The following is a 14192-nucleotide window of genomic DNA, read 5'->3' as shown; positions in this document are numbered from 1 at the left end:
TGACCCTGGGCAAGTCACTTGACTCCCATTGCCTATCCTTACCACTCTTCTGCCTTGGAGCCAATACACAGTATTGACTCCAACTCCAAGGCAGAAGGTAAGGGTCTAAAAAAGAATATATATATATATATATATATATATATATTTCATATATTGCCAACCCCTCATAATTCTGCATTCAGCAAAATTGGTCTCCCTGTTATTCACTCTATTCCATTTCTCACCTCCATATCTTGAATAGGTTGTCCCTAATACCTGAAATGTTCTCCTTCCTCACTTCCACTGGTGGGAATAACTGTCTTCAAAGCTCAGCTCTCATGCCACCTTCCATAAGAGATCTTTTTTTTTTTAACCTTTTTTGTTATTTTTCAGCTTGATATACCCCAACAAATAAGAATATTTCCATATACAAACAAGAACAGAAATAGGATGTATGTAGATCTGTGAACTTATATTAATATAGCATGCTTTTGAAAAAGTACATTATAAATTCAACATGCTCATTTCAAAGTTGTCCTACTTATCTGTAGTCTATTTATGAAATTCCTTATTTCGTCTGTGCATTAAAAATGCTTATCTTCTTTCTCCCCTTCCTTTGTTCCTTCTTTCCTTCCTTCCTTTGTTCCTTCTTTCCTTCCTTCCTTCCTTCCTTCCTTCCTTCCTTCCTTCCTTCCTTCCTTCCTTCCTTCCTTCCTTCCTTCCTTCTTTTTTTCTCTTCCTACTTTTCTTTCTTTCCTTCCTTCGTTTCTTTCCTTTTCTTTCTTTTGACAATTCTCTCAGTAATTCTTATTAAAAGAAATACTTTGAAAAAAAAAACAAGCAGAATCACACACAATAAATCCATATTTAACACCCCCTCTGGGCTTACTCACCCAACTTACAACACCACTGGCTTGGTTAGGTTCTCAGAGCGATGACTATTACTAATCCCAAAGATCAAGAGAATAGCAGTGAGTTGGTGTCTATCCTCCTGGACATTAGCTAATGAATCCCTACTTGTGTGATTCCCCTTAATAGACCGCCAGTAGACTCAGTTCTTTGGCAAAAATACTTTCTCAAAAAGCATAGCAAAAACAGCAGTTTCAAAGCATTTCCCCCCACACCAGGGCACACACTCTTCCATACGTATACCCAGAGTCCAGGAGGGTAGAAGAGTTGGCACAAACTTAAAATACAATGGTAGAGAGACATAGATAGGGGACACACATGGCCAAGGCAATTCACAGCTTCTTGTGCACCTTAATGTCTTTTCTCTCCTAGTCTTCCCAGTGTTTGCTCCTAGATGCTCAGCTGGTCAGCTGGTCACTTCCTAGGTATGGCGTCAGGATGGTCTGTTGGATGGGTTTGAGCAAGCTGTGGTGGCAGTGTTGGTCCCTCACTAGGTTGGTTTTTCTGCTACTGGGCAGCAACCCCCAGATTGTTGCTTAGCTGCTGGGCTCTTCTGAGTTATAGCATCCCTGCTGGGGATCAGGTTGATCCATTGGTCTTTTGGGATTGCTCTTCAAAGGAACTTTTCTCCCTAATATGACAAACATTCTTAATAAAGAAATCTTTGCTAAAAATCTCCAGTGACTCTAAGTAGAAGGTAAGCTGCTTGAGAGAAAAGGCTTTTTTATTTTCCCCTTTTGATCCTACCAGTCTTTATAGAGGTTTAATAAAGATATGTTGTTTTTTGAAAGTCATACCCCCTAGGCAGGATGGGTTTAGAAGAGAAACACCCAAATGCTAATATTTTCCACTGCAAAGCACAACAAAGCTTACACACACACAAAAAAAAATTTAAGAGAAGAGGAAAAAAAATTTAAGCATACAAAATCTTAATAGCATACACCTTTAAGCTATATTTGTATGCCTAATTGCAGTCTTTGGTTTGGTCTTTGGAAATTGGCTTTGGTCCAAGTCCAAGGATGTTGACATCGACAAGCACCATCTTCTCTTTTTCCTGACTAAGCATCTTCATGGAAGCATTCTTGGCTAGAATAAAAACCTGGATTTCCTGTATTCCATTGGAATATGGAATATAGAATAATCTCTACAGAATGAGAAAGAAATCATCGATGTCTCTTGGCACCACTTCTTTTCAATTTTTAAGGATATAATCATAAAGTTCCCTGGCCTGGGAGTTTATTGGATCTCCATTGGATCTTAAAAAGTCTCTGTCTTCTGTATGCTAATGACATGGTTCTATCAGTCTTTTGCTCACATGGGTCATAAATCAGGGGTTCTTAGACTTCTTTTATGTCATAGATCCCTTTGGCAATTTGGCAAAGCCTATGGATTCTGAATAATGTGTTTAAAATTTTTTTTCTTAATTACATGTAAAATTTTTCTAAAAATATTTGTTTTGAAAAATTTTGAGTTCCAAATTTTTTCCCTCTTCCCCACCCGGCAAAGGTAATAAATTTGATATAGTTTATATATGTGAAGCCATGCAGAATAGAATTCTCTATTAGCTATGTTGCAAAAGACCCCCCCCCCAAAAAAAAACAAACAAAAAGAAAGTTAAAAAAAAGCATGCTTTGATCTGTATTCTGACTCCATCAGTTCTTTCATTGGAGATGGATAACATTCTTCATTCTAAGTCCGTTAGAATTGTCTTGGGCTATTGTATTGCTCAGAATAGCTAATTCATTCACAGTGGATCATCATACAATATTGCTATTACTGTGTACAATATTCTGTTGGCTCTACTCACTTCACTTTGCATCATTTCATTTAAGTCTTCCCAAGTTTCTATGAATGCATCCTGCTTGCCATTCCTGATAGCACAATAGTATACCATCGCCATCATCGATCACAATTTGTTCAGCCATTCCTCAATTTCCAATTCTTTGCCACCACAAAAAGAGAGGCTATAAATATTTTTGTACAAACAGGTCCTTTTCCCTTTTCTTGGATCTCTTTGAGATGCAGGTCTAGTAGTGGTATTGCTGGGTGAAAGGGTATGCACAGTTTTATAGTCTTTTGGGAGTAGTTCCAAAATTTTCACCAGATGTAATCAAATTTTTAGGGAAATATGACTTCCCTTGAGAGCCACTTGCATAATTGCTCTGGGCCCAATTATAGAACTGTAAAGTATTCGCTTTAAAAATGCCAAGCTATCAGAGGAAATAGACATTTCAGTGACCATAGACATATTTGTGTCAGAAAATATTTTACTTTTTCTGACATTATTCTAGAATTAATGTTACTTAATATTACTCCCTGTGAAGCTTCCAGGGGCAACTAGGTGGTGCAGAGGATAGAATGCCAGGCCTAAGGTCAGGAAGACTAATCTTTCTAAAAACAACTGCTTGATCGCATGGGTGGATGGAGATATGATTAGGGATGTAGACTCTAAGCAATCATTCTAGTGCAAATATTAATAATATGGAAATAGGTCTTGATCAGTGACACATGTAAAACCCAATGGAATTTCTCGTTGGCTATGGGAGGGGGATGGGAGGAGGGGAAGGAAAGAACATACATCCTGTAACCATGGGAAATTTTTCTTAATTAATCAATGAAAAAAAGAATAAAAAAAAGAATTCATCTGCTTTTGACCAGTTGATGAACTGATTTTCACATTCTATTCTTCTCAAAAAGGTGTTTTTTTTTTCCTGACAAACCATATTCCTAAAAAATGTGTTATAATTACTATTGTCTATTTTCAGGAAGTTGATCAGAAAAAAAAATGTAATGTTAAATTGTTGTATATTTTTGTCCTGCAAATGAGAAATCATGTTTTCTAAACTTTCTTGTAATTAAAAATCTTTTTTTTCTTTAAAAAAAAAAAGAAAAAGGAAGACTCATCTTTCTGAGTTCAAATCTGGCCTTGGACATTTACTAGCTGTGTGACCCTGGGCAAGTTACTTAATCCTATTTGCCTCAGTTTCCTCATCTGTAAAATGAGCTGGAGAAGGAAATGGCAAACCATTCTAGTATCTTTGCCAAGAAAACCCCAAATGAGGTCACAACTGAAAAAATGACTGAATAATAAAACAAAGTTTCTCAAGTGGATGGTCTAATTTAATTTCCCCCAATTCAGAAAAGCATTCACAATAGTCTGCTTCAAAATCAGGCATACCTTTTAATTCATATTTTATGATTCTTATATCACCATAATTATCCCAAGGATCCCTTCCTTTTCCTCTCTCAGAGAACCATCCCTTATACGAGAAAATAGTATTAAAAAAAAACAAAAAAAACCCTTTATCTTCTGTCTTGAAATCAATGCTGTGTATTGGTTCCAAGGCAGAAGAGTGGTGAGGGCTAGGCAATGGGGGTTAAATGACCTTTTAATTTTGTTATTGTTACTTTTTATTTTTTGGTGTGCCATTCTTCCCATTAAATGGCTATAGTTACTGTGTATATTCACTCTGCAGCAGTTCCTATAAAACGTTTGATGCATCTTTAGATTCATCACACACATACATAATTTCTCACAGCAGTGTAATAATCTATTTCATGCATGTGTCATAATGTGTACAGCTATTTCTCATTAGACGAGCATCTTTACAATTTTTAGTTATCATCCCAAAGAAGGCTGCTATAGATATTTTGCAGTATAAGGGGACATTCTTCTTATACTTGGCTTTCTGATGGTATAAGCCCAGTAATGGACTCTCTATTCAAAGGGTATGGCCATTTAGTCATTTGATTTGCATAATTACAAGTCCCTTTCCAAAATTGTTGTACCATTTCACAACTCCACCAATAATGTATTAGTGTGCCTATACTTCAACAAACCCTTCTAACAATGACTGTTGCCACTTTGGGGTAATTTTTTTCCAATTTGGAGAGTGAGACAAAACCTCAGGATTGTTTTGATCTGCATTTCTATTAATATTAGTGTTTTGGACCATTCTTTCATGTGGTTGTGTATAGTTTGTGATTCTTTTGAGAATTTCTGAGACTCTACCATGTTTCTTCATTTTATTTCATTGTTTTTTATTGGGTCATGCCCATTACACACACACATACACACACATACACACACATGCATATATCTTGTATGTATGTATGTATATCTTGGATACTGTATAAATGGAGATTTTGAACCTTGGACTTCATCCCCCATAAGTCCCTTAGTTTTCCCAAAATTCCCTTTAATCCCTCCTGTGCCTCCACATTTGCGTGGCCACATCACTGTTTTATAGTTGGCTATAACTCCGTCTCTCTTTTTTTGGTTCCTAGGAGCGAGCTGGTTAGTACCTTCTCTTTTTTATTTTTATTTTTATTTATCTTTTATTTAAAAATTTTAAAATAACTTTTATTTTTTAGAAAAGTTATCATGGTTACATGATTCATGTTCTTACTTTAGTACCTTCTCTTTTGTTAGTTTATTATTAATAAAATATTCATCAATATAATATTTAGTCTTTTGCATATTAATTTTAATCTTCACAATACCAAAACCTTGATATTTGGTATAAAAAAATTTTCCCCATTTGACCACATCCCTTTCAAGTATCCTATTGCTTATTTTATCTTCTGTGATAGCCTCAAGCTTTTGTTTTATCAAGAATTGTCTACCATTAAACAATTATCAGCAAAACAAGACCCCAAGGTAACCCCAAAGGAGAAGATAAAAAACTATATCCACAGCCAAAGAAGGAATTATTGGAATCTGATTGTAGATCAAAGCATGCTATCTTTCACTTTATTTCCTTCCTGAGTTTTTAATTGTATGTATGATAGGTTGTCTGTCATGACGTGGGGAATATAGAAATATGTATCTCATGAAAGTGCTGGTATAACATATATCAGACTATTTACCACTTTGGGAAGGTCGGGGAGAAAGGGAGGGAAAGAATCTGAATTACAAAGTGTCAGAAAAGAATTGTTTCTATATGTAATTGAAAAAAGTTTTAAAACAAAAAAAAGAATTACCTCCTACCCATAGATGAAAAGTATATGATCTGTTTCTCTTCCAATTTTTTTTATTCAGAGATATTTTATTTTCCCTTTTACATGCAATAACAATTTTCCACATATTATAAGATCCATACTATCTCCCTCTTTCCCTTCCCTTCCCCTCTGAGATGGTAAGTAATATGATCTGTATTATACATGTATTATCATGCAAAACATATTTCCCTATATGTTATTGTTGTAAGAGAATACTCATGTAAAATCAAAACCCCCAAATAAACAGCAAATAAACTAATGTGGAAGATAGTAGGCTTTAATCTGCATCTGACTCCAATAGTTCGTTCTCTGGAGGTGGATAGCATTCTTACATCCTTCAGAGTAGTCCCAAATCATTGTATTGTTGAGAGTAGCTAAGTCTTTCACAGTATCATTGTACAATATTGCTATTACTCTGTATGATGCTCTCCTAGTTCTACTTACTGCATTCTGCATTGGTTCATGTAGATCTTTCCTGCTTTTTCTGAAATCATCTTGCTTATTATTTTTTATAGCACAATAGTATTCCATCACCAACATATACCACAATTTGTTCAGCCATTCCCCTATCAGTGGACATCCCTTCAATTTCCAATTCTTTGCCATCATAAAAGAACTGCTATAAATTTTTTTTTGTATAAGTAGGTCCTTTCCCCCTTTTTAAGATCTTGTTGATATACAGACTGAGTATTGGTATCATAGTATCAAAGGATAAGTGCAATTTTATAGCCCTTTTAGCATAGTTCTAAATTGCCCTCCAGAATGGTTGGGATCAGTTTACCAACTTCACCAACAATGCATTAGTGTCCCAATTTTACCACATCCCCTCCAACATTTATCACTTTCCTTTACTATCGTATTGGCCAATCTTATAGGTATGAAGTGGTGCCTCAGAGTTGTTTTAATTTGAATTTCTCTAATCAAGAGTGATTTAGGACTTTTTTCATATTGTTGATAGAGAATTTCTCTCTCTATTATGTTGCTTTGTTTAACATCATCTCTCAGTGACCTGGAGGTCAAAGACCACTGAGTAAAATCAGGTATAGATAAGCCCTCAGAGAAAGGAAGTTAAAGAACCAAGGAACCAATGAGACAGGAAACTGATTCCACAGGCACTGACCCATTGGGTGGCCCAGGCAAATTAAGAAATTGTGGTTGGTTCCTTAGATGTGACATGTGAGAGCTAGTGGGTGGAGAAAACAGCTTATAAGGGGAGACCCAGGAACCTGTGGAGGATCTGGCTGGAACTTGGAGGCTGAAGGAACCCTGTTGGAGGTTAGCTTCAATCCATCATGGTGGCCAATAGATTAATAAACTAAGTAACTCTCTACCTCTCTCCCACTTTTCCCTCTCTTTCTTACTACTACTTTGATTTAATAAAGTTGTAAAGCTACTAGCAGCCTCATAATTTTAATTACTACAACATGATTATTAATAGCTTTTGATTTCTTTATCTGAAAATTGCTTGTTCATATCCTTTGACCATTTGTTAATTGAGGAATGGCTTATGTTCTTATAAAATTTAGTTGTCTAGAAATTTAAGAAATTGGACCTTTATCAGAGAAATTTCCTATAAAATCCCCTCCCCCATTTGCTATTTCCCTTTTGATCTTAGTTACATTGGTTTTGTTTGTACAAAAGCCTTTTAATATTAATCAAAATTATTAATTTTATACCTCATAATGCTGTCTTATTTGGTCATACATTCTTCCCTTCTCCATATATCTGCCAGGTAAACTATTCTATGTTCCCCTAACGTACTTAATAGCATCACTCTTTATATCTAGATATTATACCCATTTTGACCCTATCTTAATATAGGGCCATGATGGTGAACCTATGGCACTTGTGCCAAAAAGGGCATGCAGAACCTTCTCTCTGGGCACACTAGCCATTGCCCACCAGAGTTCATCACTAGAAAGGTAGAAGGACTTGGGGGAGCTACTCCCTTCCCCCTCTCCACTGCACTAAGGACATTTTTTCACATCACCCACCTCTCTGCCCAGCAGCCCAATGGGAGTGCTTCCTCCCAGTCTGGGGTAAGGGAGGGGGTGGAGTGACACTCACCTATGGGTCAGGTGGGGCACAGCACATGGTCTCTAAAAGGTTCACCAGCACTGGTATAAGGTGTGAGATATTATTCTACACTTAGTTTCTGCCATAGTTTTCCAGTTTTCCTAGCAGTTTTAGTTTGTGAATTCTTTTCCCAAAAGCTGGGGTTTATCAGACACAAGGTTCTAATTTTTTGTTATGATTTTTAATATCAAAGATTTAATTTTTTTAATATTAAATATTGTTGATCCATTTAGAATATGTTGTGGAATATGGTGTAAGATGTTGATGCAAGCCCAATTTCTGCAAGACTGCTTTCCAGTTTTCCTGGCAGTTTTTATCAAATAAAAGGTTTTTTTGGCCTAGGTTGTTTTCCACTTTATCAATTTCTGGATTATTAAGTTCTATAGTTTCTGAATGTCCCTTGTCTTCTCTCTAGATCTTAGAGACTGGGTTGTACCTGTCCATTCATCTTGTACTGCCCTTCACAGACATACATGAACTAAAACATTTCTTTCCTAGACTTTCTAGTTCTGGACTCTGGAGTGAGTCCACTTTCTGTCCCATATTACATCTCTCAAATATTTGAGGCCCTACCATGTGCCCTCTGAATTTTGCTTACTCTATTTTTTGGTGAATGTTCCTCACATGGTATCTTTTTCAGACTTTTGCCATCCTCATCTAAGTTTGTTAATGTCCCTTTTAAAGTGTGGCACCCAGAACTGAGCAAAAGAGTCAAGATATTAGGACCGACACAGAACACAGAAATATTGCCTCCCTTGATCTCTACCTCATACCTCTATTAATGCAGCTCAAGGTTACATGTTTTTAGCATTCATATCACATTATTGGCTCATGTTATACTTGTAGTCTTTTTCACTTAGACCACTGTTTAACAAATCCTTTCCAACCTGAATGTAAGCAGTTGATTTTTTGACCCTCCGGACTTCACATATCCTTTAAATTATTTCTGAATTAGAAAGTCTTTTCCCAATTTGTTAAATGGCCAATTATGTCCACTCATTTATGGCCAAGGAAGTAGCCACTTCTGGACCAGGTTGAACATCAACACAACAGATGGCATTTATTTCAAGTGATTTAACAGTACAGATCACATTTTCCTTATTTTAACAGATGAACAGGTGAGATGGCTTCCTCAAGATCACTCATAAATTAGACATCAGAACTAGAACATATGACTTTCAAGTCCAAGCTGAAAATGACCATAGCACCATGGTCTCAAGAATCCCAAAAGCTAAGACCTGGATTTAATTTTAGTTCCCAAACCTATTTTAAACATTTTATTATAGTGGTTTCATTGTGGGATGCATTGGGGAAAAGTACTGCTCCAAAGTTTCCCTTCACATATTTTTTCACCTTACTTGGGTGTTATGTGAACTAGTGATTTCTTTCCCCCTTCCTTTCCCTTCTCACAACTAAATGCTACTATTCATTAGATGGCATGGGATGTCTATCATATAAAACTGAAAAAGGCTTACATGTATCCACCTAAAACAAAAGGAAAGGTAAATCTTCTAAACAGCTATGTGGAGTGTAAAACATTAAAAAAGAAATGTGTTATAAGCTGGAGGACACAAGCTTCCATTGGTCTACTTGATTCTGAGACTACCTTCAATACTATTCAGCACCCAAGTGGAAGGAATGCTTGGAACAGAGAACTAGAGCTGCATCAAGTTCAAGTTCCTATTGTTTACATCCTGAAAAGTCTTCAAACCAACTCCCATCCATGTTCTTCCACCTCTTGTAGGCATTGTCCTGTCCACAGGAGAATGCTTACCAGATCATCCTTCTTGAGTTCCACGGGGATCTAACATGTTCAGTTAACTTGTGGATGGGTGGGAGCTTGGTGTAAAGATTTGGTTTCACAGTCACTAAGCAAACTGGTAAAAACCAGCTACCAGACTGCTTTGACCTGGGATAATCTAAGACACACATTTCTCAATGAATAGTTGACATTGTCTTAGAGAGGAAAGTATATAAGTAGAGAAGCTGGGCAGAGGAGTTGGAAGACAGGCTTATGTTTTGGCTCCATCACTACTGGTATAGACTTGAGCAAATTACAAAAAAACCTAGTTTCCCACAAATAGGATGAGAAACATACTTGTATTTAGTTGTTTTTGAAAATATAGAATAATGAAAGTGAGAAATGCTGCAAATTACACAAAACTAGACAAAGCAAGCCATAATTTATGGATAGCTAAGTGAAACTTTGGTTTGTTTCAGGTAATACGTTTTTGCCCTCCTCCAAACAGGGGCTCTAAGTGATGCAAGTTTAAGGGCAATTGGGGGGGAGGAAGGGAAAGGGAAAACATGAAAAGGATAGACCAAATAAATATCGAGGCCTATAAAGTAGCCCACAAGGGGGCAGGAAGGCAGCAGCAAATCCAGCCAACCAACACATTTTATTATTCTAGTTGATGCCTGCACAGGTGTTAACAGTCCACATCCAAAACTCAGGCAAAGGACACCCACCCGTAGGTCTTTAGAATACCTAACGTCCAGGCACCTAGGTCCCTCTTTCTGTCCCTCCCTCCCTCCTACAAGTATCCCCCCCACCCCCACCCCCCAGTCAGCTTCAAGCCAGGCTTTGTGCTCATCCAACCCCAGTGCTGGTGTAAGTGCTGTGAATTCCCTGTCCCCCCTCCCCCCCATCTCCAAACAGGAACCTCCCCATAGTCCAGCGAGTGCCTGTGATGGGGAGAGAGCTGGGGCAGAGCAGCCTAGCTGGGAGATCAAGACAACAGGGAAATGAGAGCACGGAGGGGAGCAGGCTAAGAGAGGAAATCGGTAAAGTGCCTTAACTAAACAACTCAGCGGGACACTGGGGCAGAGCAGCACAGGTCCCTGAGGCTGGAAAGGAAGGGTTAGGAGCCCACTGGGGTGAGAGAGGATAAAGAGTGGGAAGGAGGGAGGCAAGTGATAGTCTGCAGGAAAGGCTTCCCTAGTCCTGCACATATCCACCAACCCCAATTTAAAGTTATTTACAAACTTAAAACCAACTTTAGGCCCAGCTGCAGGCAGGATGGAGGGTGGAATGGCCACCAGCTTCACTGCTCCACTCCCTGCTTAATGCAGTAGGGCCAGGAGGAAAAACAGTTGTACCCTCAGCTAGTCGGCCAACGCGTGCCTGCCTCCCCCACTCCCAGCTGGCTCAGGGTTCCACAGTAGCCCCAGCCTTTTGGTCTGGCAGTGCAGGAAGAGGAGCACCAGGAGGTTCTGGGGGTGTGCCTGGCCCCAATCCCAGCTCCACCTCCAGCTGCTCCAACTCCCTTTGATCCAGTAACTCAAAGTCCTCAGAGGTCAGTGTTTCCTCCTCCTCCTCAGGGGCAAGGGCAGGCAGGGGAAAGTCCTGGGAAATAGGCGGGAGGACTGAGGAGGAGGAGACTTTGCTGCTTTCAGCATGGCAAAGTGGGGTTGACAGGGTACTGGGCACAGTGTTAAGGGAATCACTCTCTAGCTCAGGGCTAAGTGACTCCACTGGTCCCCCAAGGGGAGCCCTGATCCCAGCCCTGGGAGATCCTGCCCCATTGAAGTGCGTGTTCACAAAGTGCAGTGGGGAAGTGAGTTGAAGCAAGGTCCCCTTGGCCACCACCTCTTCTTCCTCCTCAGAGTCCAGTGCCTGTTTTGAAAGGGTATGTTCATGGTCCAGCAGGTCCTCAGGAGGGGCTAATTCTGCTTCTTCCCCTTCTCCAAGATCCCTGCTTAATGCCTCCTCTGGCTCACTTGGCAAGCTCTGCTGGTCCAAATCTGCAGGAATGGGAAGCAGGGTCAGCCCTGTGTTTTTAATAACCAGAACCTGGGGGGGGGGGGGCGGGAGGGGCACGCTCAGAGACTAAGTCCTCTAGGAGTTTGGGGATCCTAAAGAAGTCCTATATGGGCAATTGAGGATGGGGCCTGAGAACTCAGACAAGATACTATGATGCAGTACAGGAGGCCTGGAATGATCAGGGGTCCATGCTAGAGAGAGATGGAAGATTTCCCCATACCCTCAGAGACATCTGTCAGTTGTGGAGTAGTGGCACGGGATACGGAAAAGCCACCACTCTCCAAAATAGAGGCCTCTTCATCTGACAGTTCTGAGTCGGTAATAGCCAAGGCAAGTGCTGTTTTCTTCACATCTACCTGTAGTAGAAGAATGAAGAATAGTAACTGACTTTTGTGAAGTTCTTTAGCTTTAAAAAGTCTGACATTCATTTGCTCATCTGAAAAGCAAGGAAGAAGTCATTCAGTCCTTCAGAAATCCCTGTCCATCTGTCTCTCACCCAGCTCTAATGTGGCAATATTTGCAAACCATAGCTCCTATAGCACAAGAGTTTCACCTGAGACCACAACTCCCTCAGAAAGATTTCCCTTAGTCTTCTATCTTTTTTTCCCAAGATCTTACTTACCACAGGGGAGAAGCCAGCCAGCTCAGCCTCACTTTCACTCTCAGTTTCTGCCATTGGCTCATCACCTCCTGGGGGCATGCTCCTCATTTGCCGCTCTGGAGGAGAAGATAGAACAGGCTAGAGGAGGCTGACAAAATTGATAGTGGCAGGGGCAATCATGATCCCCAGAAGAGGAATGCCCAAACCCAGGTCTCCCATCCCATCTCCCAGGTGTCTCCCAAGGCTTGGGGATCTCCCTTACTCCTCTTGTCATGTTTGTGATGTAGGGCCTCAGCCTCGGCTTTCATGCTGTAATCCAGCTGCATGAGCAGGGGCTCCAGACGTGTGTACATCCTCTGGATGAGCTCGTGGTAAACCACCAGGGGCCACAGCAGGATGCTCAGCACTAGGAGTCAGAAAGTCTACTCAGTTCTCCCTGTCCACTCTCCTAACCCTAAGGCCCCTCAGTCAGTCAGTCAGTCTCCTGACAGATGCCAATCCCGTTCCCCTTTTCTAAATGTTCTCCATTCCAGAGACTAACGTTACAGCTCCTTCAGATCTCTCCATAAACAAACAGTTGGAAAGAAGGGGCAGAGGAAGGGAAGTATTTCTATGGCCCCCTACTATGGCCAGTACTATTCTAAGCTTTTTACAAATATTATGTTATTTGATACTCACAACAGCCCTAAGTAGGTGCTGTTATTACCTCTATTTTACAGTTGAAGGAACTAAACCAAATAGAGGTTGAGTGTCTTCTCCAGGGTCACAAAGCTGGAGTCTGAAGTAAAATTTGAACCCAGGTTCTCCTAACAATTGAGTCACTTAGCTGCCAGGGAGGCAATAACTTCATTGGCTAGGCACAGAGAAGGAAGACCAAAAAATGGGGGCTCAGGAAAGGGAAATGAGTTCATCTACTCACGGACAATGTAGGAAATCATAATCCCTGGAACATAATGTCCCAGCATGGCCAGCACTGCACAACCAGAGCAGACACGAGCGCAGAACTGCAGAGAGGAGCATGGATGTGAGAAGAGACATAGGGCTACCACATACAGATTCTCAGTTGGCTAAGAGAGACATATTTTTTCTGTCTCATTTTATAATTCTGTATCAGTGAAATCAACGTACCCAACATTACAAACCTAAGATAATTTGTCATTAGCATACATAAACTAGAGTAATCTTTACAGCTACAACTATTTTGCCTTAGCTGCAAACAGCTTGAGGATACAAGTGAGCAATCTCTAGAGAAGATATCCAGGGAAGCTTGTTATAAAGGGTATTCATGACTCCCATGAAGGTCTGACGACAGATAAATATGGTTTCAAGAGACAGTCAAGAGTTCTATGCAGCTTTTTGTGGTGGCAACAAATTGGAAAAGGAGGGTATGTCCTTCAATTGGGGAATGGCTGAACAAACTGTGGTATATGCGGGTGATGGAATACTATTGTGCTAAAAGGAATAATAAACTGGAGAAGTTCCAGGCGAACTGGAGAGACCTCCGGGAACTGATGCAGAGCGAAAGGAGCAGAGCCAGAAGAACTCTATACACAGAGACTGACATTCTGTGGTAAAATCGAATGTAATGGACCTCTGAACCAGCAGCAATGCAATGACCCAGGACAATTCTGAGGGATTTATGGTAAAGATGCTACCCACATTCAGAGGAGGGACTGCAGGAGAGGAAACATATAGGAAAAACAACTGCATGAACGCATGGGTCGGGGTGGACATGATTGAGGGTGTAGACTCGAAACTACCACACCAATGCAACTACCAACACTTTGGAAATTGGTCTTGATCAAGGACACATGACAAAACTAGTGGAAATGCGCATGGGTAGGGGGGGTGCGGGGGGGGGGT

At 40.0% G+C, this 14192-nt stretch overlaps 1 protein-coding gene across 1 annotated transcript in view; it reads right to left on the bottom strand.

Annotated features, from left to right (window-relative positions):
• Positions 1 to 10345: 10345 nt before the first annotated feature.
• RETREG2 (reticulophagy regulator family member 2) overlaps positions 10346 to 14192 on the bottom strand; it is a 5295-nt gene continuing 1448 nt past the window's right edge. Inside the window, exons 4-8 of the mRNA XM_044667565.1 lie at positions 13249 to 13333; positions 12592 to 12735; positions 12351 to 12445; positions 11949 to 12084; positions 10346 to 11709 (exon numbers count right to left, since the gene is read on the bottom strand). Coding sequence (XP_044523500.1) covers positions 11114 to 11709; positions 11949 to 12084; positions 12351 to 12445; positions 12592 to 12735; positions 13249 to 13294 — 1017 coding nt within the window. The 5' untranslated portion in view covers positions 13295 to 13333 and the 3' untranslated portion in view covers positions 10346 to 11113. The remainder of the gene's footprint in view (positions 11710 to 11948; positions 12085 to 12350; positions 12446 to 12591; positions 12736 to 13248; positions 13334 to 14192) is intronic.

The sequence above is a fragment of the Gracilinanus agilis genome, chromosome 3 (genome assembly GCF_016433145.1).
Source record: "Gracilinanus agilis isolate LMUSP501 chromosome 3, AgileGrace, whole genome shotgun sequence".
Classification (NCBI taxonomy): domain Eukaryota; kingdom Metazoa; phylum Chordata; class Mammalia; order Didelphimorphia; family Didelphidae; genus Gracilinanus; species Gracilinanus agilis.
This window is presented reverse-complemented; position numbering and strand designations above follow the sequence as displayed.